General features: G+C 40.2%; 1 protein-coding gene across 5 annotated transcripts in view; it reads left to right on the forward strand.

Annotated features, from left to right (window-relative positions):
- The window catches only part of Pcsk5 (proprotein convertase subtilisin/kexin type 5), a 413,349-nt gene that overhangs the window by 263,898 nt on the left and 124,670 nt on the right, over positions 1-24,781 (forward strand). For 4 of the 5 annotated variants that reach the window (XM_074052070.1, XM_074052071.1, XM_074052072.1 and 1 more), the window contains 4 exons: positions 2,470-2,554; positions 6,099-6,196; positions 6,635-6,764; positions 7,165-7,280. In XM_074052070.1, coding sequence (XP_073908171.1) covers positions 2,470-2,554; positions 6,099-6,196; positions 6,635-6,764; positions 7,165-7,280 — 429 coding nt within the window. Of the gene's footprint in view, positions 1-2,469; positions 2,555-6,098; positions 6,197-6,634; positions 6,765-7,164; positions 7,281-10,714; positions 10,953-24,781 lie in introns of those variants that run through there. The other variant, XM_074052074.1, reaches the window with a different exon arrangement.

Genomic DNA, 24,781 nt, shown 5'->3' on the forward strand with positions numbered 1-24,781 from the left:
GTTCCCCGTAAACCATGTTGTTTACGCAGTGTTCACCACCCTGGTTACAGTGATGGGAACCCTCTCCAAATGCCAGCCTTGAGCCAACCTGTAAACAGGCTTGCAAGGGTTGGCAACCAGGCCTGCCTTCTACTCACCAAATAGGCAACAGCCTGTATGATATCAAAGTGTACTTTATGAAATGTTTAAAAACATGACTTTCTTATAAATGTGGAATGAATATGTGTCAGAGACATTCTACACGTTAGAGGAACATTCTAGATGACTAATGGATTCAAAGATGCTCAGGTACTATAGCTCACCAGGAAAGGCAAAAAGAGATCCTTTTGTTGAGTTAAAGATAAAACTAAATTTCCTACATGGCACTCCCACGAGGATTTGGGGGAGAGGTATTTTTTCTACTGGCGAAAAATCATTTTCAATCTCACCAAACAAAGTATATAGCTTCCAAAGTTTGGTGTATCAACTGTAATTAGCAAACTGTAATTAGTTGCCCTAGTAAATTAGATAGTCTTTGGACAGAACTGTTTGTGCTCCAGTATGGCTCTCAGATGGCTGAAGATACCTTTTGCTTTATTTCTAAGGTCTGAATAATTTGTCCTAACAAGGATATTATATCATGGTTTATCAAGACACTGAAATATCTTGTTTATTCACAACCTAAGAAATATAGACCAGGTCAGCCTGGTCTATATATCAGAGTTCCATGCCAGTCTTTGCCATGTAGCAAGACCCTTTCTCAAAGAAAAAGTGAAATTCTCTCTTGATTCAAAAGCACACATTTCTCTATGTAACAGATGGATTTCTCGTTTTACCCTTTGAAATAATGGATAGAGATTCCCCTAGAGTTCTTTTTTGCCCCCAAATTTGAGACATGAGCTACAACTTAATGGGGACAGGAAAAATTAGGAGAGAGGAAGGGGCCTCTCTCCTTGGGAAGAATAAGTCAAACCTCCATCAAAAAGGCTGAGACTTCGAAAAGAAAGTTGGTTCTGTGTCAAAATTGCTAAGCTTGTGCTCTACTGCTGAAATATATCCCCAGAATCCAAGAGTCAATTCTCTTTCACAGAGCCTAGAAGTGGATAATTAAGGAAAGCTGGTCAAACAATTACTTTAGCTACCAAATAGTATTGGTTTGGTTCAGGTGGTCTGTGTATCTCTCTTGTATAGTTGCCTTTGTTATAATTTTCTCCTTTAATGAGTCCTTTTGTACCCAGTGTGGTGATCTCGTATGGTCACGTGTAGTAATAATTATTGCCAATACATTTACAGTGTTTTATAGTTTATATCATTCCCTTAAACCATCTCATTAATTCTCAAGACAGTCTCAGAAGTAGGTGCCATTGTAACCTCCACTCATGAGACCGTGAACTTGTTCACTGGAAGTGACAAAAGCAGAATGCAAGTCCAGAACCTCTGAGGTCAAATCCTAGGCTGTATCCAGTATTCTCAATGATACATTAATGACCATCCGCTAAGTGCCATGACATTGTTGAGAGCTTTGCATTTCTTGCTGAGACACTCAGACTCGATCTGGAAGGTCCTTGTAGGCATCTATTAAAGCAGCACTTCTCTGTGGAACACCAATATTTAAAGAGCAGACAGAGGAAGGAAAGCCTGTGAACAAGGCTCCATTCAGTTGTACATATATGTGTAACTATAACCCACCTACATACCAGAGAAGGTACCAAGTTTCCAGCAAAGTGTTGTCCAAGGTAAAATACCTCCCTTAATATACCAAGGATACAATTTGTATTTGCCACATATTTATTCAAACCAATACATTTCTGTTCCACAAAACATAGATATTAACTGAAAATAATAATATTTCTATCAGTTCTATAGCAGCTGTGAAGTGCAAGGCACTGTTTTTAGCAGTACAATAATAATAAGCAACCTTTACCTTGAAATCTTCATCGTTTTTTCTAGTACGGCTCATCAGTGTGGTCCTAAAAGCTGCCAGCATGGAGGTCTACAGTCCTGCTTTGCTTATTTTTTTTTCTTTTGATGGTAGTGGGGTCTGCACTCAGGACCTTGTACTTGTGAGACAGGTTCTCTACCATTGAGCCATCCCCACCTCCAGCATTGCTTTTGTTTTTTAATCCTTACGTAGAGGTGGTAATCCAGCTTCACACATGGGATTTTGAGTGTTGGAAGTTAGGCAACCCTACTTGGGAAAGAGAATGGGAAAATGAAAAGAGCCTATAAAGCATTCAAGTAGGAATTAATGCACTGTACTTTGCTTGTCTACAGGACCACAGGTAATTGTAAGGTGCTTCCCAGGGTAACAGATCATGTCTACCTTTGGTTTGCTGAGCAATGATAATCAATGGCGATTCTGAGGCTTTCCTTGTAATTTTCTACTCAAGAGCATGGGCACTGTATCATACATTAGCAAACAGAACATTTCCAATGTGCTTTTATGGAATCCAATTGATTTCTATTGTTGTTTCTTTTTGTTTTTAACAGAGAAAAATCTTTGCCGGAAATGTAGTGAAAACTGCAAGGCATGTACTGATTACCATAACTGTACAGAATGCAGAGATGGGTTAAGGTAAGAGAGAGGAGGAGTTCATCAAACAACACAGCACAGGGAGCTTCTTGTTGCAAACAAAATGTAAAACATAAGAATAAACAAGTAAATAAATAGCCCTCTTACCATCTATCCTTGATCTGAATCCCACTACAGCACTTGACTGCTATTTGCGTTATCTCTGCCATTAGATGTGAAACATTGGAATCCATCTTGGCTCAGGAAGGGTTATAAACTAAATAAATTCTCTGTGGAAAAGATGTCTCGTAGATACCAGTCAATAAAAATGACCACGCGACAGGCATCCGTTGGGCTTTTGACCCACATCGTGCCAGTCAAGGATTACTAGGCAGGTAATGCCAGTGAATTATATTTAATCCACCTGATTAATTCCTTGGATGGGGGGAAAGTTATTCCCTTATCTTCATTATTTCTCTGCACATACCCAGTCATTTGCTTATCTTAAGTACCTCAGGCTTGGTTCTGTTCTGCTGCTGTCTGCACATATATTTAACACCAGGAGACTTTCTTATTGAATGGCTGACTTGCTCGCTGCTGAAGCTGGTATTTGGTAGACTCTATAAGAAAACAATGTGCAGTTGAAATGAACTTGAAGCTTCTTGCCCTCAGGAGAGAAGGTCAGATCATGCAGGGTGGGGAGTTAGACTCTGTCTCTACTTGGAGCTAGAATTCTCCCACACTGGATTCCTTTTACGTAGAGACAGTAATTTTATTTCCACTTGATCAGAAGCGAAATCCGCAGGGTCCAGGCAGTTCTTCCCAATGGTCAGTATTGGAACATTATTTTCATTTACATTTATTGATTATTTGTAGCTTTATTCCTTTTTTTTTCCTGTATATGCACTTAACATTAGTTTGTTTAGTCCCTTTCATCTCAACACTTCAGTCTTGAAAAATTTCTGTCTGTTTAGTCTCCTAATTCTTCTTGGAGAAGCAGCAGGGTGGTATAATAGAAATAAAGAAGTCAGATGTGGGCTCAAATCCTCCTCTGCTGTTTATTAACTGAGTGATTTTGATCAATTCTATTACCCACACTGGCTTATCTATAAAATGGTGATAATAATCTCTACTTTGCTGGATTATGATCAAAATAAACCACGCTAACATTTATGAACCAGTATTCCAGCATCTGGTATATAATTGGTCCATAAGAAACAAAATTATTTAAATTATTTCTTAAAGAACATCTTACAGAGTAAGCTAAACCATGCCAATAGAAATATGAGAGTCATAGATGTAATTTTAAGTACACCAGTAGCCATATTAAAAGCTGTAAAAAGATACCCAGGAAATTGATTGTAATAAAATATTTTATTTAACCTGATATATCCAAAATACTATCATTTCAGCATGTGACCAATATAAAAAATGATTGGTGAGATATTTTATGTTCTTTTTTGTTTTTATATTAAGTCTTTGAAATCTGGTATATATCTTCATAAATGTATCTCATTTCTGACAATAATTTTTATGAGAAATCGCTGCATTTAGATGTTTTAAATCTAGTTGAGAGAGTAGATTTTACATGGATAAGATATTCCAGTTGTACTCAGAAGTTTGTCAATAACTGAATCAGTACAAATTTTTCAAATTTAGACCTACATTTTACAAATTCAGTTCATTGGCTAGCTACTCTAGCCACTTTTCAAAGGCTCAGTAGCCCCTGTGGACAGTCTATCCAAGAAAGAAGGAAGGCTTTCCCAATACCAGGCTCCTAGGCCTTGTGGTTTTGGAAGCAGAGCCAAAAGCTTCAATGTTGTGACGCTCTGCTGTACATCTGCCTTCGTTCATCCCGTAACAAACACACAGTGTGACCTCTCTGATGAATGGATGCCAACCTTAGAAGCACTGTCCTTTCTCAGAAAAACTGCAGCTTTTTTAAAACTGCTAAGTTTTTTGGTGGTCCTTATTTCCTCCCATGAAAGGATCCATTTAATGCAATGTCCTTTTTTTTTTTAGTGCTGTAGAAAAGGAAAGAACCTTTCTTTTAGTGGCATTTTAAATGACAGCTCTCAGGCCAGCAAAAAGGTCTCTGAATGGTGCACTCTTTCAGTAAAGCTACCCTCTGTCTCTCTGAGTCTCCTCACATTTTCCTAAGGGCTTCTAGGGTTGACCATGTGGCCTCAGGAGACCTGTAAATTTTTAAATAGTGGCTAAGAACAAACAGAAAAAACTATCTATGCATAAAATCTGGGAAGAAAATGAATTAAAATGCTCATGAGTATTTGGGATTTTTTTTCACCTACTTGTTTTTTCTTTCCCAATTTCTTTAATGAGCATAGAGAAAGTAAATTTTAATTTTTAAAAGTAATATGATGATCTACATGTAATAAATGCTTTGATGTCACATGTCCTGTCAACAATAATAAACTCTTTTTAGTATGTACATATATATAATGAAAATGAGAAGCAAACAAAACAGTTAGCATGACCCGTATCCAGAGCAGACAAGCAAGATCAGAGCAATATAAAGAATCTAGAAAAAGAGAACTGTGTTTCCTTAAACACAATCTCGAGTGTCATTACTTCTCTTCTTAGTTTCCAGTCCTACTAATTGGGATTGCAATATTCAGTAAGTAATATTTTATATTAAGTATTTTCAATTCTATGTCTTTGGTTTATTAAGAATCAATCTGTACACTATAAAAAATATTGTAGCTTAGAGAAATTAGAAGAGAGATTAAGAATACACATTCTGGCAACTTGATACTGTCTCATAGTACTAGGTAGAAAAGAAATACTGAAAAATATAACCAAGAAAAGACAGGGTGTTTGAGGAAGCAGCACCATTTAGATAGGTAATTCTGCCAAACACACCATTAGAGTGTTTCAAATGAATAAATCAAGAAATAGGCAAAGGTATAAGAGTGTGTGTGTGTGTTTGTGTGTGTGTGTCTGTGTGTGTGTGTACATGTACGCACGTGGGGTGCCAGGATTAAATCCAGGTCCTCATGTGCACTAAGCACTTTCTTTAACCTCTGAACAAGCCCAAGAATTTTTTTGTTTTGAAGGTTAAAATCAGAAACCAAAAACATAGTAGTAGAAGGTTAAAATCAGAAACCAAAAACATAAAAGGAGTGTGGGCTGGTCAGGATTTGTATTACACTTTTATCCAGTTGTAATTCATTTTACCTTGTATTCTTACTGCATTTAGAATTATAAGACAAGTTTTAAGTCACTGTGGAGCAGGTCTGAGTATGAGGGAATTGCTAGGTATGTTGTTGGGCATTGTGATTGTTTTATCAATCAGATACTTCCTAAGATCTCTGGATTGTAAGATGCTGAGCAAAGTAGGAGTGTGTGCCAGTCTAACAAATTTAGGAAAATATCCTCAGAGCTTAGCAACATGTTTATATGCTGCAGACATCATTACAGCTACCAAGAGGGAAGAAAAGAGAACACAGGGCCATTTCCCTTGCTTTGATGCCTTGCCAAATCCACTGGTCTCTAAGGCGTTTGGATTTGTTAATATGGAGACTGGGGAGTCGTTGCTGTTTTGCCTGGACCACAACAGGCTGCTCATCACTTCTTTGTGTTCTCCCAGCCTGCAGGGAACACAGTGTACTATCACCTGCGAAGACGGACGCTTCTTCAACGGCCAGGACTGCCAGCCCTGCCACCGCTCCTGTGCTACTTGTGCTGGTACCTTCTCCTAGTTCTTCTGTGAATTTTCTTGTTGCTAATTTTGCTTTCTGTTTGTCAGGTTCTAGCCATCATTCATGCAATCCAACCAATAAGTTTAAAGGAAATGAGGAGGAGTGCATTTCTCTTTCGATAATCATGCGTGTAGTCTCATGGAAAGTCAACTATCACCACCCTGTCTCTACTCAGAAACTTACAGATCCCAGTGGCATCTCTTTCTTGTTCCAAAGACAGCAGATGTTTTTAGCAAATAGGTTTGATTTAAAATAGGCAGAGCCTCCCTCTTCCCACCCAAAGGAAAGTAAGAAAAAGCACAAAATTAAATGATGACTTAAAATTATAGCAGGTTAATGCTATTTTCACAGGCTGGTGTGAAGAAGCCCATTCTGCAGCCCTTGCTGAGGCTTTGTCTCTGTTTTTGCATTTGTCTGTGTGAAGGGGCTGGAGCCGATGGATGTATTAACTGCACAGAGGGTTATTTCATGGAGGAGAGGAGATGCGTGCACAGCTGCAGTATCAGCTATTACCCACACCACGCTCCAGAGAATGCATACAAGTCCTGCAGAAAGTAAGTGCATCTGCCCCTGCCCCACCCCAACCCTGGCACTCAGCACCTGGGTCCTTTCTAGGACTACCTTCATAAATAAGGAGAAAACAGAATTTCGAATGATTAAATAAAGTTTAATCATTTACCTCTGGGCACTGCTTGATAGCTTTACCCAAGTTATCTGATATTTTTTGCCTCCAGAGAACCTTCAAACTTTTGAAGTAGCATTTCTGTTCCAAGAGATGTTGTATCCTTCCAGTAACAGTGTCAACCTGTTCCATTTTCTTTAATGTTATCCAGCCTACCAATTACTGTAAGAAAAGATTTTGTGTCCTCTTGCAAGGAAGATTAAGATTATCAGGTTGATAGTAAGCACACCTCCTTGTGGGAACGGATTGAAAAATTTCACATTTTCCCACAGATGTGATACCAGTTGTTTAACGTGCAATGGCCCAGGATTCAAGAACTGTACAAGCTGCCCAAGTGGATATCTCTTAGACTTAGGAATGTGTCAGATGGGAGCCATCTGCAAGGATGGTGAGTACAACTGCTTGTCTTGATTGCTGAACAAAGCATGATCTTTACTTTAAGGTCTAACCCATTTCCATTTAATAAAAAAGAGAAGAAAAGAAACTAACAAGCATGCATCAGATAGGACATTCATTCATCTTGAACTTAAGCTAATAATGGGCTGGATATTTTATTTATTTACTTACTTATTTACTTATTCATTTATTAATTTTTGAGCCAGAGTCTCACCATGTACCCAAGTTAACCTAGAACTTGCTTTGTAGCCCACGCTGGCCTCCAACTTTGATCCTCCTGTCTCAGGTCCCAAGTGCTGGAATTGCCATCATACCTAGCTGTTTCTTTCTTTTTTTTTAAAAGAAAAAATAAACTAGCCATGGTCCCACTGATCAGGATGGTTCCAGTTAGTTTTTTTTATAATTAACTAACTTTATTTATTAGAGCAGCTTTTGATTCACAGAAAAATTGAGCAGAAAGTACAGAGATTTCCCTTATACCACCTGTCTTCACTCTTGCATAGCCTCCCCCACTGTCACCATCCCCCACCAGAGTGGCTCATTTGTTGCCATCCCCGAGCCTACACTACTGACGCATCATTGTCATCCAAGTTCAGAGTTTGCGTTAGGATATCCTCCTAGTGTTACACACTCTTTGGCTTTGAACAAATACATAAAGACACGTACCCACCATTATAGTATCATACAGAGCAGTTTCACTGCCATGAAAATCTTGCCGTGCCTAGTCATTCTCCCGTTCCCCAACTCCTGGAAGTAACTGATTTTTTTTTTTTAACTGTCTCCATAGACTCATCTACTTGGAAATGTCATATAGTTAGAATCATATAATATGTAACATTTTCCAGTTAATTTTTGATGTATTTCTATCCATATGTATTTTTTACCAGATTGTTTATATGCCATATACATAGTTTTGAATCCTGCTTTTTGCACTAAGCATTTTGCATAAATATTTTCCTATGGCCTATGTTTTAAAGTCTTAGTAAACTTCATTTTTAATAACAACATAAAATTCAGTCATGTGAATATTCCATAGTGTATGTCACCTATTGTTTGGATTTTTATTTTTTGATATGTAATTAGTAATCAGATGGTTTCTGAATCTTTTGTGAAGGCTGTGAGTCTAGGAATTGATATTTCTGTCTTCCAGAAAGGAAAACCCAAGATGCGATGCTAGAAAATGATGGACCAAAGCATAGAACTTAAGACTGGCACATGTTGGTCCATTTTTTTTTCTTTGCACCAGTAGTTCTTAACCAAGATGCTGGATCCCCACATCTTTCCCAAAGATTTTGATTGGATTGGACTGGGATGTAGGCTGAGAACAGATATTTTTAGAAGCATCTCAAGTGTGTCTAATGTGCAGCCTAGTTTGAGGACCACTGTACTGCTCCTGTCCCCTTGACAGTTGGCAAATGCAAGTTCCCTCACTTCTCTAGCCTCAGTTTCCCCATCTGGAAAATTAGTAAATTTAAATTTTTCCAACTCTATCACTTAGTGAACTTTGATTCTACATACAGTTCATGCTGAGGGTATCCAAAAATTTTTCTAAGCCTTATGCAGAAAATACATCTCAATGATGTAGAAAGAAATTATTTGAACTGTTATTTAAAACATCTTTGAATTGTTCTAAAAATAGAAACTGTGCTTCCTGAACAGTCCTAGTGATGAGATCAAAGCCCTAGGGCTCCCCAACCCCACCTCCCCACTACATCTTTTGAATGCTTCATCTTCTGGAAATTTCGGAAGAGGCAGCACAGTAGTGCAGTTGGCAGAATATGGACTTAGGAGTCAAAATGTTGCAATTGAGCTACATTGGAAGCTCAGAAGTGTTAAACTTGTTTCTGAGCTCAGATCTGCAAGCTGGTTATAAACCTCTCTGGGCCTTATCCTTCTCATCTGCACAAAATGAAGAAGATAATTTCCCTATTAGGAACCTCAAAAGGCCCCAGAAAGAATGAGGTACCTGAGGGCAATGGTAGAACATCACTATGGTCTCATTTCCTTGGAGCATCATAGATGACTGCATCCTTGCAACTTTTCTGATATAGGATTAGTCTGACAGAGATGAACTGGGCCCAATCAGGCTCTCTATGCACTGAGATTTCCTGGCCAGGGCTAATTCTCAGTATATCACACTGGGGTGACAGACCTGAGGTGACGTACCTTAGGGGACAATCTAAGTATCAACTTTAAGTTACCAACAGGTGCCTCCTTAAAAGCATGGTTCCTTTATATCTGAATACAACCAGAATATTTTCGTAAATCAGTAATCAGAAAGTTGAGGAAGACTTAAGTGATTGATAAAGGACTTATACTGTACCTTGAAGTTTTCACCTCTAGCATGTGGTACCAAACCTTTCAAAGTTTGTGATGTTTTAACTATTTTTTGCTAAACCATGGTGGATGTGGACTACATTGGGCCAAATGGCCACTTGGTAAAAGAGGATTGTCAGGATTGTGGGCAAAAGTGGAAAATGAAGAACCATAATTTGCAGTGAGTTCATTTTTGGGTCAGTACAAGAATGAGATGCTTGATGGCTCACTGGGCTTTCAAATCACATGGCAACTGCCTTTAAGGATGTGCTATTTGTTCCCTTTCAACTGTCATATTTCCATGACTCTAATGCATACTTTCTTTTTAAACCTTCTCACATCTCTGATATCAGATGCATCATATCATTCATGGAAGCTTACTACTGGTTCTGACCAGCAGTCTGATAGGACATAACTATCACTGTCTGGATATGAGGCTTCAGCACAGAGACATCCATTGAACTGAATTAATAAGCACATAGCTACTTCTTGTGTGGCATTTAATATCAATTGAACAGAGCTTCAAAAGAGTAAACTATTGTCCAATATTCAAAGGATCGCTGCATAATCACTGAAACAATTTATATAACAAATACTTTTATTAAGTATGCAATTAAAATTCTGATAACAGAACGTTGTGTTGCAGTTCAATAAGAAGCATTTTTTTCCTTTGCAATACATAAAATAATGGTGCATCTTAAATCCTGTGTTTTGGAGTCAATGAAATATGGTACAAGTGGCTGTACATTCTCTGCTCTAGGTAATTCTGGAAAGAAAATTTCCTAACTTATGTTATTATTGATTTCTAATTTATCCTTTTTCCAATCTTTTTTTCCTTTCACAAATGGATACCAATCACATTTACCGCTGGACTGCAATATCTCTCCTTGAAAAAAACCATGCTGTTGACTGAAATCACTTTGGGTGGACCAAATTTCCTCCTTGTTGACTGCTCCTGAATGACTTCTTCCAACCCCCCCAAATCTGCCTCTCTGGCCAATCAAAACCTCCCTCCGTGCGTGCGTGCGTGCGTGCGTGCGCGTGTGCGCGCATGCATCACGCTGCTCTCCACCTCCACTCCCCACTCTGTCTCGCTGACTTCCGGAAAAGCAACGGAAGAGTCCTGGGCAGAAGGAGGCTTCTGTATGCTTGTGAAAAAGAACAATCTGTGTCAGCGGAAGGTTCTTCAACAACTTTGCTGCAAAACATGCACATTCCAAGGCTGAGCAGCCAACTTAGAGTTCTTTGTTCCTGTAGACTTACAGAGTATTCAATATTATTAAAAAGAAAAAAAGCCAAAAAAAAAAAAAAAAAGAAAGCCACCTCTCTTTCTTGCTATCTTTTTTTTCCTCTCTCTCTCTTTCAAGTTTGTGCAGGGAGATGGTGAACTGTTTCGTCAGAACTTAAATGGAAAAAAGAATAAATCTACAACAAGCCTACCTTTTATAACTGGGTGTTTAAGTGCTAAACAGCCAGCATCACAGAGACAGTATTGTATGACCAAAGTATTTGATGCCAAAATTTGACGTTAAAGTAATGATTTGATTTCCTGCCCTGGGTTTGAAGGTCCATTTTTTTTTTTTTTACATTTACTTGCTTGTTTCCCCTTTGAGATGCCTAAAAATATTTTTCCAAAACATCACAAGAATGTACATAGGTCAAAATAAAACAGAAAGCTCTTGCATCAATTATTTCTCATGCTTGAGCCCACTGCTGGGGAAATGACAGGCATCTGGACCTGGGGGCATTAAGAACATCCTATACAGCAGTGTTCAGTATCATTTGTCTTAGTATTTCACAGTTAAGCATTGAAATTTCCACACATAGTTTACTTCATGCATTATGTACTGGTGTTTTGCATTTTACTCACCTGATAAGTCTGCTCCACTGGTTTCATCAGATACACTTGCTGCTACTGGCTTTTCCATCGTAGATTGGGTTATTTTATACACAGCTGGTCAAGTGGGATTGTTCTATAGAGTCAAATCAGTGATGGAAAGAATGCAGAGGTACAATGAGACTGACCCGGCTCCCTTAAAACCTGGAGAGTTAACTTCATAGACCCTGCACAATCTCTCGGTGCTATCTAGCCATTATCCCCATAGCATTTTTTAAAGACCATCAGAAATTCCGTTTGTCATGGTGGAAAGCATTTTGGATGTGATGCAGGAAATTTCTTCCTGGAGTCAAAAGTTTCTAAGAGGTCCTGTATTTTTTAAGAAATGGAATTTATTTAAATATATTTAAGCTCGTGCTCATGTTGGCCGGGCACTGTTTTTCAATGGTGCTTATTAGAAGTCTTTTCATCTTGTCATTTTGAGAAAATAAAACTGGAAATTGAATATGGGCGGCATGATTGTACCCTCCTGCTTCTGTATTTTCTCACTCTTCTGTCCCTGTAAAACCAGGCCATGCTCTTACATGGCTTGTCCACTGAATGTCATTGAGTTTATCTGGGTTTGTTTTTTGTTTGCTTGGGGCTTTTGTTTGTTTATTTGTTTGTTTTAGAAATTTCTTCACTGGTCTTCTGTGATTCCATAAACATTTCATGGACTCTAGCAAAATGAATTATAAAGAAATTGTTTTTGATCAGTGGTGGGAAATGAGAAAAACGTATCTTTTTACAGTTTCTTTTTGTAAGGGATGGTAGACTGATACTAAATTTCTCCACTTTTCATATAGAAGCTCCATGGTGGCTTTATTTGCTTTGGGAGGGACCAGCCATTTTTCAGGCTTTAAGCTTTAGAGAGCTTTACTTCCAAGATGCTGCTGGCTTCACTGCTGAGAAGAATGATTTAATATAGGCAACCCTGAGAAGGAACAGAGAAGTGGATGCTAAAGTCCCCATCTGAGCAGCAGGCTAGTAAAACATCCTCCTTGAAAATATTCCTAGACATGGTTAACTTCCAACCTAAGGTGAATAATAAGCAAATAGTCTAATGACCCTCTTAATAGCATTGTGATGATATTGAGTCACATAATGACTCATAAACAACTAAGCCATCAACTGATTTTGCAGAACATCTTTCCTCTTTGTAACACTGCAGACCCTTTTGACATGAAGAACAAGTTAATCCTGGATACAGCCTATAGTCTTTTACACTTAAAGGTACAGTGTTTAAATGGTCAAATGTAAGCATAAGCCTTTTAAAGCAAGCTCATGCAGATGGCAAAACTAGATTTGCCTGTAAAGAGATCCGGTTAATGGAACTAGCCCATAGTAGTTGAGGCACAGGTATGATAGCAGAGCTTAAAATGGTGTCTGTGTTCTTAGACAAATTGCCATCAACATGACAGCCACGTTCCCTGGGGTCAACTAGTGTACATTTCATTTCCCACTGGCCACGCAGGTGCACATCATGGAAATACCGGTTTAACTACTAGTGTGTTACTGCCTCATTTATCTACATAAAATTATTAACTAGAACATAATGCTTTCAAAGTTTAAGTTAATGTTATATATGATGTATAAATATATATATTCAAATGAGATATATGTAATGGATAGTACAAAGTTTGGAGACGTGACAAATGCTTTGACCTTCTAGAGACAAAAATCCTATTTTCTGTTCTCTTGTCTTTTTCTTTTCCATCTACTAATTAAAAGTGACACAATGTTAAATCCACATCCACTTTACTGAAAAATACTGTACATGTGTAAAATGTTCAGTTGTTTTTTTGTAAAATATAGTAGAACGGTTGTAATTGATACTGGCCAAAATCAATGTTATTCCATATTTTATTTTTTCTATTAAATTAACCTAAGTTCCTGTTTATTTGATCTATTCATACCATATATAAACACCTATGAAAGGGTAAGATAATGAGAAACTTCTCTGCTCCCACATAGAAGCAGGAGATGGATGAAGCATATAAGTAGGAGAAAGAAAAATGTGAGAAAAAAACAAGTGAGATTTGGGGCATGAATGTACGTTGTCTCATTTTTAGAAAGCAGGCTGTGAAAAATATCTTTAATAGTTTAGCATAGTTTCTATCAGATCACACAGATGATGGTCCCCAGTGAGTGCACTGTACAGGTCCATGCTCCTGAAGTACTTACTACTCACCCTCCCCTGTGTACAAGTAAAAGTGGGGACCATGGGCTGGGGGCAAGGAGGTAGGGAGAGTGAAAGCTGCTACAGGGAAAGATGACTTTCTTCAGGTTGCTGATATCTTGTGTAAAGTTGGCAATGACTCCATCCCTGGATGCCTGGAAGATGATTTTGCCTAAAAGAAATCCCAGTACATGCCACAGGGTGGGACTGAACAATTAACTCAACATAGCAACAGATACAGATCCCTGTGGATCCAGCATGGCATGGACTCAGTGTCCCTGAAGGCTCCATACCCTGTCTTTTGAGGAGAAGAATAAGAAACCAGCCAAAGTGGCAAACTGAGTTTCAACCAGGTTTTAAAATCTGATGCTATGAAAATATATGACAGAGTCTATGAGGAAGGAGAAACCTTAGTCTTACTGACCACCCACTGTGTCATATAGCAGGTGATAATTGCAGAGTATGCATGCTGATGAAAACATCTTCTCTTGATTCTCAGAAAAATTCTGAAGCAAAGGTACATATATTACCCTTTGTAATTTACACATAACAAAACTGAGCCACATAGACTTGAAACACATTGATTGAGATAACATACCCAGGTTCATAATAATAGTAAAATTAAACAGTAAGACAACAAAAAATAGTTCAGTCTAGCTGATGGAGTGGCTCAAACAGTAAGAACACCTGTCTAGCAAGCATGGAGCCCTGAGTTCAAACCCCAGTGCCTCCAACAAACAAAAATAGTACATGCTAAATCTCAAATGTGTGGGACAGTATGTTAAGTTCAGAGCAGGCAAAAATTCCTTTGACCTGAACGGGTTGGGGATCAATGTCTTGGAGCAGGTGGAACTAGAATTTCTCCCCAACAGTGAGCATGCAGCATGAGAGATGATAGGGCATCAGGATGTTTCATGGTGTTGATCTAATTAGTTCATTGCTATGAAGAGAAGTAGCTCAACCTATGATGAATTAGCCATGAGGCATCTACACGTTTACACTTTGTAAAAGATAGATCATGTGTTGTCCTCCGCTTCCACTCCATGGAAGACCTTACAAATCAGCATCCTCCATTTGCAGATTGGCCAGCATTTTCTCACTCGCCAGTCCAGTATCAGAGGATATCATTGCACTGCTAATCTCTTCTATCACACTCATTAGTCTCCCTTCAACAATCTATCCTTCATTTTAAAAGAACTTGCAAACTAAGTACTTGGTAGCAAAGGGCAGGTGATGCCTTAGTAATTACAAAATTAAAGTTTTCCAGTCCAAGTGATAAATACTTCAGGTGCATATGAGTATGGAAATATATAGCACCTTCCCCTCCCCCAAATAAAAGGAATGTCATGCTGCTGAAATGTAAAATAAATGTGCATTTGTCCCAGCACTTATATTATCATTCAGCTTCACACAAAGAGCAATGGTCATGATGAACAGATTTTGAGGCAATTGTAAACCATGGCCTGGCCAATTCTATGATCCTCTAACACAAAATGGCAGAGGGAAACAAGGTTCAGCTGCAGCTTGACCTCACCTGGACCAAGATGAGCCCTGTGCCCTAAACTCACAATGAGTGTGGCATAGAAAGCATAAATCTGCCTCTGGTCAACATCCATTTCCAAATGTCATTTTTGTTGCCAACCCATAAAATCTGAAGTTCTTCATAGAGCTCTTCAATGCCTTTGACATACTTAGTGGAGTGTAGTAGCCAAGATGGACTAAATTTCACTGTGGTTCATTGGAGCTACTTGACACCTAACGGGGTACATCTCCTCTTCATCACAAGAGTTGACAACCTGACGCAGATTTAGTTCTTTAGCAAGAAGGATGATGTAATGCAGCATCACTGAGCCTCAGAGGGCCAGAATGTGACCTGGGCCTGAAGAGAGTCCTTTCCATTGTCTACCTCCAAGAGACCCAAGAACTATTTGGGTGATCACTGAGGATTTTCTTTTAAGGACTTTGGATACAATTGGCTGTTTCTCAGAGCCAGGAATTAGGCAACAAAAGATATTTTGCATCCCTCTTTCTAGAAAATTTCAGAAATATTCCCTATTTAATAATAATTTCAGAATTAATTCCCTAAATTGTATGACATTAAACCTTTTTTACTTTTTTTGTAGTTTGGAAAAGTATATATTAAGAATGCAATGTTTTAAGACTAATGGGGTTTAACAAAAACGGCCATACTTAATTGGGCCCACACAAAAATCAAGACTATAGAAATGAATTTTCTAATGTTAAGAGTAGGAATATGGCTGGGACTCAAGCCCTTTGCCTCAACCTTGTACACAATACTGCCTCCTTTTAAGAGTGCCAGAGAAAACCAACTTCATATTACACATGTTGCAAGGCCGAGAGTAAGAACCCTTTCCCAAAGAAAAGTAGAAAACACACTGAAGTTAGCTGTTTTCCTATGAGCTCCAATTAATTGCTTCCATAAATAAACATTATTGAGCTCCTGCCACACAACAAGCTCTGAGGGTCTTCTTGCCTTCTTTAAGCTTATCATCTAGTGGTAGGCAAGCAGACACGCCAACACAAAGGTATAATACGAAAGAGTTCAAGCTTGTCAAAGAGCATAAAATATTGTTGAGAGTCCAGAGGAGGAAGCTCACTTACCCAGTGAAGTGCTGGGGTGCATAACCTTGTACTACTAGCTTGCTAATGGAATCCAAAAATAGAGGGAAACATTGCAAATAGAGTTGTCGCTAAAATGTATAAATAAAACTGCAATGGTCAAAATCAAATGATAGCTTATTATCTACAAAATACAACAACCAGTCAATTTTAACTCCACCCTTAAGAAATCACATATATTAAATTTAATGTAGGATGAAGGTGAATTTTAATAGGTTTCATATGGTGTGAAACCTAAAGAGGTTGGAATACCTAAGCTCTGTAAAGATCTTAATATAACCTTGTAAAGAAAGGAGAAATTGACTATGCAGTGTGAAGGGAGGGGGTGGTCAGGAAGGACACTGAGGTGGGAGATGAGAGTGTCCTCAATAAGGACTTTGTCCTCTCTTCTTTGCCTTTCTCTCTCTCTCTCTCTCTCTCTCTCTCTCTCTCTCTCTCTCTCTCTCTCTCTCGGTCTTACTCTATCTTGTTGGTTGCAATACCAAAATACCTGAGACTGGGGCTTTATAAAGAACAGATTTATTTAGCTCACAGTTTTGGAGGCTGAAAGTCCAATCAGCATGGCACTAGTCAGACAAGGGTCCCCTGGCTGCATCACATCATGGATGAAGGCATCATGGTGGAAGTGCCTGCAAGAGGGGGGATCACATGGTGAGACAGGAAGCCACAGAGAGATCTAGGAGGGGCCAGTCTTGCTTTGTATTTGTTTTGTTTTTTAAGAACTCTTTCAAGAGAATTAGCCAGGATTCCATGAGAACTACCTTAATCTCTTACAAAGGCAATACTCCCAATACTCTCCACCTCCTACAGCTCCCACCACCTCTTAATGTCACCACCGTGGGTACCAAACTTGTAACATATGAACCCTTGGGGAGCAAACCACATCTACATGCTGATCAATCTTCAGATTTCTTCCACCAAATTTATCACTTGTAGATTCAATGAACTACTTGACATTTCCATTCATATAGCTAGTTGGCATCTCAAAGTTAACAAGTCCAAAACAACTTTAGAAACTCCAACTGCCTAACCATCATTACCAACATATCTCTCCCAGCTCAGTAAATGGCAGTGTCATAAATCCAGTCAGCTGCTCTGGAGTCCTTTTCTACCCCCAATCCAATTTATCAGCAAAGAGTCATTAACTGTACTTCCAAAATGGATCTCTAAATGGCCTAATTCTGCCCACTACCCAGCTGTCACTCTGGGGAAGACACCATCTGAACTGGGGGAAGAGCCTCCAAACTAGCCACTCTGCCTCTTTTCCTCTCTTCTCCTTTCTCTTTTTTTTCTCATACAGCAGGTGCCATCACAAATATGAATCAGATTTTGTCTCTCTTCCTGAAGTCTTTCTCATGCTGCCTTCCCCCTGCCCCTCATGTTCTGATCATACCAATTTCCTCCCTCAAATAAATCCAGATTGCCTCAATTGCCTCCTCCCTCAAATAAATCCAGATTTGTGCCTCAATACCCCTACTCTACACATGGTTGGCTGCTTCTCCCATGAGAGAAGAATAGTAGCTTCCTCATTCCCCCACCACTCATCCACACCTCCCCACTTCCAACAGCATTACATTTTGTAGTTCAGATACTATCAGTTGGCTCCATGAGCTAGGGCTCTATCCATCTTGTTCACAGATGTATCTTATATGTCTTGCTGTTTGCTCAATAAATATTTGTGGAATGAATGAATAAAAAGACATCAATGAGGAGTGACATTTGAACAGAATCTTGAAGGGTAAGCAAGATTTTGTAAGTCCAAGAACTTTGGACACTTGAGAGACAGACTATACAGAGGCACAAAGCCACGTAAAGAGCCATGGACAGACATGGCTTGATGGCCCTGGCAGGGAGCAGTCAGGGTATGCAGCTGGAGGGGGAGAAGGATTCAATGGACTGCTGCCCTTCTGTCACCTCCTCCTCATCAAAGTCACTCAAGCCTCTCTTCTGAGAGGCTAATTGACTTTCCCAAGGACCTCATCAAGTCAACTCTTGGTCTCTTGCCAACACATTAGGGAAGCATTCATTGAGACAGAATGCTGAGGTGGCCATTCTTGCAACAGTCCTCAGAGGGTTGATGGCCTCTTCTAGCCAGTTAAATGAAAAGAAAGGGTAGTAGGCAGAGCTCATCTGTGAGATGAGTTCACATGAGAGGGGGAAGCCCACAGCTCCTCTTCACTGTAGTATCCATTGCCAGAGCAGTAAATTGGCAAGGCCCCTTCACAAGACTGGACATGGGGCATGGGCCTGCTCAGTACTTCTTTTCTTCCTGAGAGAAGGCCTCTTGTTCTCTTAATTTTCATAACCAGGGAAGAGCAAAAGGAAAGAAAGTGATGGGCTAGCATCCCTCTCTCCTAACAGTGAAAATGGTAATGACAACTGCTATCTGTGGAGCACTTCCACGTGTTAAACTAAACACTGTGCATGGATTGTTTCCTTCACTTCTCCCCATAGCTTGATTTTATCTCCTTTTTACAAATGAGGAAGCAGATAAGAAAAATGCCCAAAGTACCTCAATGACAAACGGAAGATATAGGCTAATTTAAGCCAGGAAGAATGTCTGCCACAACCATGGAGTATGATCAGGTTTATGTATTATAGCTGGCATTGTCAGGTCCTGGCTCCAGGTTGTCTTTTACGAATAAAGCAATGTTTATCCAGGAATTTATACATCATGTACACACAGTAGTCAATGTAAAGTCATCTTGAGAATTAGTAATTTCCAATGAGCCATGTGAGCAAAAGAAATATGAGCAAATGGATCTAACAGAAATAAGGTAGTAGGTGTGAAAAATGAGAACCAGGTGTGGTAGTACATGCCTGTAATCCCAGCCCTGGGGAGGCTGAAGCAGGAGGATATAAAGTTCAAGGCCATTCTGGGCTACCTAGTGAGACCCTTTCTCAAGAAGCCAAAATGGAGGAAAAAGAGAAATGAGGATGTGATGCTTCCTTTCATGATAATTTTTTATTGTTGGGAGACCGTTGTTTGGATTTTTGTAGCCCTGGTTAAAATGAGGAAAAAATTTAAAGGTGATAAAGGACTATGAGGTGAACATTATAGCATAGAGCTCTGTTAATAAATCTGGTGACACAAACTCTTTTCAGGTAATATCAAATAAGATATTGTTGCTCCTGAATCATAATGATTATAATATAATAAAAGGTCAACCATCAAGAAAACTAAGAGGTTTATGGTATATAGGAATATGATTTGTAACTGACTTATATTATGAGAAGGGACACAAGCAGAACAGAAACCAGAAGTCACCTTGGCCATTTTCTCCCTTGCTCCCACATCTGAACCATCACAGGCCAGACATTTCTACCTCCAAAAGCTGTCTCAGATTCGTTTTCTCTTTTACATGTTGACTGCCCCATCCTTGCCCGTGTTGTGCTAGATCAAGCCTCTACACACCTGAGCTATAGCACCACCTTCCTTTTAGCCTAGGTACCCACTGTCACATATACTTACTTCTTCCCCTCATCCATTCTCCACAGCAGCCCAAATGCTCTTTTCAGCAACTCAAAACTCAACGTGAGACTCCATCTCCCTGTGGCTTCCCATTTCCTTAGGACAAGGTTGAAATTCCTTACCAAGGATTGGAAGGCTATGGTCAATATAACACACCACCTCACTAAACCTATGTCCCATCATTCTCTCTCTCCCTAGTATATGACAGCCCACTCGACTCTCCCTGAGAACTTTCCCACCTGGCATCCCCCACTTTAATACTATTCCAGCTAGTCATCTATCCTGGCTAACATGTAGCATCTGGACCTCAATTAAAATGTCACTTCTTCATTTCCTGTTCCTTAAAGATAAGGTTAGTTCTCCTTACTATAAGCTTTACTTCTTTCATATCAAACATACAGTAAGTCTCTAGTTACTTACAGTATTTGTTTGAAGGATGAAACTCTCACTACAAAGTTTTTGACATGGGACAAAGTTGGTAAATGCCTTATAGCTCATGAACCTACAAAATGTCACATAGATTTTTTTGATACAGGTTTTTGACTAAGCGTTTGACATTTCTTCCATCAATAAATGATGAAAATCTACTAATGAAAAATTAAGTGAATGAGTAAATGGTAGGAAAGAAATAGCCATGATCTTGATGTGGGGATAACTAAGTCTTTGTCCTGATTCTGTATAACTTCAGCATAGCCCTCTACATGTCTACACCTCAGTTTCCCCACCTTCCATGTCATCCCTGAGAACACTTCATCCCTTTTATTCACTGTAAAGGGAAAAACAGAAGGAACCTTCATGGAGTCTCTGTCCCTGACTCTAAAATGTACACACAATACCATTAGCACAATGAAGCTAATGCCTTGGACCCTTGCTACAGTATGAGCCAAAAGTAGCCACAGGAGCTGGGCCCTGGTTACACCACTGCAGAATTCTAAATCCGCTATGGGATTTCCGTTCCTTGGAGATTCACTTTGCAGAATAAAGTAAAGCTTAATACCAACTGACCATAGGTAGGGAGATCAGCCTGGATTATCCAGACAGGCCCAAGGTCAAGTCAGAGAAGTCAGATGGAAGAAGGAGGCAGAAAAGGCACAGAGTAGAAAGGAAGATCAGAGTGACTCCAGGCAAGAGAAGGCTTTGACCCACAGCTGCTGGTCTGAAGATGCTGGAAGTAGGGTGCAAGCCAGGAAATGCAGGCAGCTCCAGAAACTGAAAACAACCTGCCAAGGAACCAGGGACCAACCTGATTCTGACAACAACCTGAAGGTACTTAGAGCCTGTTCAGGCTCAGAGCTTCCAGAAAGAACACAGCCTGCCAACACCTTGACTTCAACCTTGTCAAATCCAGATTAGAAACACAGCCAACTCACACTGTGCCCAGACTTCTGACCTACAGAATGTGAGATTAAAAATGAGTGCTTTTGAAGCCACGAATTGTGTGTTCACCTGTGATAGCAACACTAACAAACCAATACAGTAAGCCCAGGCTGTTCAGTCAGAGGTGTATTTTTTCCAGAGTCCAAGATGATCTGTGACCACTCCTACTTACAATGACACTTCTTACCTCTGAGCTCTTTAGAGCCACTACTGCAAACATCCTGTCCCTGACGGAGGAGTGTTGAGGAGCTAGGTAACTGAGTAGCAGTGTGTGCTGGCCAGGACTGATAGAGCCAAAGCTCATTAGTGGCTCTTCAGATGAAAAGAAATGACTGATGAGTAACTACAGCATTCTGATCCGCAGCCTGTGAATCAGATGCACAGGGTAGTTGGCTGAAGGTGTGTGTTGGAGACTTATTAGCAGGTGGCTTGGGCCTGACCAGTTCCTCCCTGCAAGATCCCAACCCTGGCTCTCAGCAGTTATCAGCAGTAGTCTGCTCAGAGCTGCCTTGGTGTGACTTACTGAGATGAAGTGCTCATGACCACTTCCCATGGCCTGCATGACTAGCTATCTTTTTGGCACCTAGACAAGGTTGGAGCTTTGTCCTTCTTTACTTTCTTCAATGATAGATTGAAATTTATCATTGGCTTAGACCCAGCTCTGAGTTTGTGCCATAACTGAGCAGTTCTGAACAGTTGTCCCCATAGGGGTGGGACTTCTTAATTGCTCTCTCAAAGTCATACAATCAGCGAGGTCCTCCCACTCCAGGTCCACTGCTCTTCCTCTGACAGCACTGCTGCCCTTGACTGCTCCTCTCCTTTCCCTACCTCAAGAGTAGGAGCCCTGCTACCCAGGCAGAGCATTTCCTGCTGCTCCCACCCTCTTATTTCTGTAACTCCAGGTGGAGACTGGGTAGAACCTACAGTATTTTAAGTACTAACCAATCTTTCCAAGACATAGGTCAATGTCATAGTTACCACCACAGAATCTGGAAGGAGGCTGCTTGGCTTGAAATCCTGGTTTTCTTACTGACTAGCTGTATGATCTTAGGAAACACACTTAACCTCTCTGTGCCTCTGCTTCTCCATTTGGATAATGATAGCCCTATATTCGGCACACTATGTATTGCTTGTTAATATTATTTTGACCACAGTTTTAGGATTCATCTCTTCTCTCTACCTATATGTAATTCATCACCAAATCTAGTTATCTTTCCTCTTTCTTGAGTCTGTCCTCCTCCCTTATCCTCACCACTACCATAATAGGTCAGCTACCATTATCACTCCCCTGAGTTTCTCTCTCTCTCTGTCTCTCTGTCTTTCTCTCTCTTTCACACACACACACACACACACACACACACACACACACACACACTCACCTCCTTCTATCCCCTTCAACCATTCAGACCCTCCTTCAGTTCCTCCATTGACCAAGCTGATAGTGACAGACATGGTTCCCTCACCTCCGTCCCCACACTAGTAACCTCCTCCCTCAGCAGAGTCAAAGTCACAAGTTCACATTTATTTTGTAATTGTTGGATGGATGCCCATCACTCCCTCCAGACTATAAGCATGAGGGCAGGAAGTACATTTCCTTTTTTTCACCACTGTATCTCCCATACCCAGCACTGCTATTGACACATAAAATTTGCTCGATGAATAGTTTTTGAATAAAAATACTATGGCACAGTTGTAGAGTCAGAAAAAGTAAGGTGCTGGTGCTTCTGCTCTGTGGGTTTGACTCTTGCTTGGGGGCAAGGTGGGTGAGAGTTAAATTATGCAGGATCAAAAATGGCAAATCTTGTCTGGGCACAGTGACTCATAACCATAAACCCAGCCACTCAGTAAGTAAGCAGATATTATTAGGAAGATTACAGCCAGACACCAACCCAGGCAAAAAGTTAATGGAACCCCATCTCAACAAACAAATAAGCTGGGAGTGGTGCATGTGCCTGTCACCCCAGCTCCAGTGGGAGGCACAGGTCAGAGGATCATGGTTCTAGGCCAGTCGGGCAAAAGGTATGACCCTACCTGAAAAATAACCTAAAGGAAAAAAAAAAAGGCGGGGGCTTCAGGTATGTTTCAAGTACCTAGAGCACCTGCCTAGTGAGCATGCGGTCCAGAGTTCAAACTTCAGTACTGGAACAAATTAAAAAAAAAAAAGCCAAATCTCTAACCAGCTAACCGTGGAGACATGCAGCAACTAAGGAATAACCAGGAGTGTTCTAAGTTGGTCTCAAAGTTACTACAAGTCTAATGGGTTTTATAAGAACCCCAACTCAGGCCTAGGCTTATAGCTCCTTGCCTAGCATGCGTGAGGCGCTGGATTTGATTTCCCAACTCTGCAAAAACAAAACCACAGCTTTCAGTGAAAGTTGAAATATCCTCTCTCTGCACCCTTATCACTCAATGCCTGATATTTCTTTATATCTACTTCCTATCTTCAAATTTTTCCCCACAAAAATATACAAACCTGAGTTTTGTACTATCCAACTACTTGGTTAGCATTTCCTGTCCGCCATCCTTAATCAGCACACCACCTCCTGCTTTCCGCTGTGCAGAAGTAAAAGGTGATGAGCCAGAGCTGGAAAGTGTCCCACAGGCACAGCGAGAAGAGGTGGTGAAACAGTCCCTTAGCATGGAGAGCTCCTTGGGGTCCAACTTCACTCCTGAGGTCTGCACCAAAAAATAAGCTGATGAAGAGATATGGCATCTAGGAATGTCCAAGCTTGCTAAGTCTCTGCTTCATGAGGCCAGCAGGATCTGAGCGAATGAAACTCTCCGCCAGGTCCTAATTCCTGAGTAGGTTCTATGGTGTGTATGTTCTCTGGGCTCCAGGTCATGGCAGTCCAGCCCTCCCGTCCTATAAACGCCAAGAATACAGGCATCCTGTCTTGCACAGAGAATTCCAGATCCAGGCAGGTTTTCAAAAACTGTAGCCTAATGAAATGGCTGCCATAGGAACAACATCAGTCTCTTTTTGTCATCTCAAGGTAACTTTTGCACAATCTTAAATAGACTAGAGATGATGGTCATTCTTTTCTTACGATACCATATCAAACTCACTAGAAAGTCAGCAGGGTTTCTGCCTGCAGGCTGGATCCCTCCTCCATCTCTGTTCTAAACCCTCCATCCAAAGACCACACACCATAAACACCCTTTGATATGGCAAATCTGGGAATACCCTTACATTGTGCTTATTGGTCACTTTCTGCTGGTGTGCTACTCAGTATCTCAGACAAGTCAGAGGCCTGCATCTGGACCAAGAATTATGGCTGTCCTTCTGAAGGAGTTTAAGAAAACTGGCATGGAACAGGGTTCTAGCCTGCAGAACCTAAAATGCCAGTACTTGGAAAGATGAGGCAGGAGGATCTTGAGTTTGACACCAGCCTGGGCTATATAGCAAGACTCTGTTTCAGGAACAGGAAGGAAAAGAAAAGGAGGAGGAAGAGAAGAATGAAGAAGGAGAAGGAAAAAAAGAAAGAGGAGGAGGAGAAAAATGAGTTCTCTCTCAAGTGGACATCAGAATCCCTCTGAGAGCTCATCCAAACAGATTCCAGCCTACCTCAGAATTTCTACCTCAATTGGTCTAAGACAGAACCTGAGACTATATGTCTAATAAATTCCCAGGTG

This window comes from Castor canadensis, chromosome 13 (assembly GCF_047511655.1).
Source record: "Castor canadensis chromosome 13, mCasCan1.hap1v2, whole genome shotgun sequence".
Taxonomy (NCBI): domain Eukaryota; kingdom Metazoa; phylum Chordata; class Mammalia; order Rodentia; family Castoridae; genus Castor; species Castor canadensis.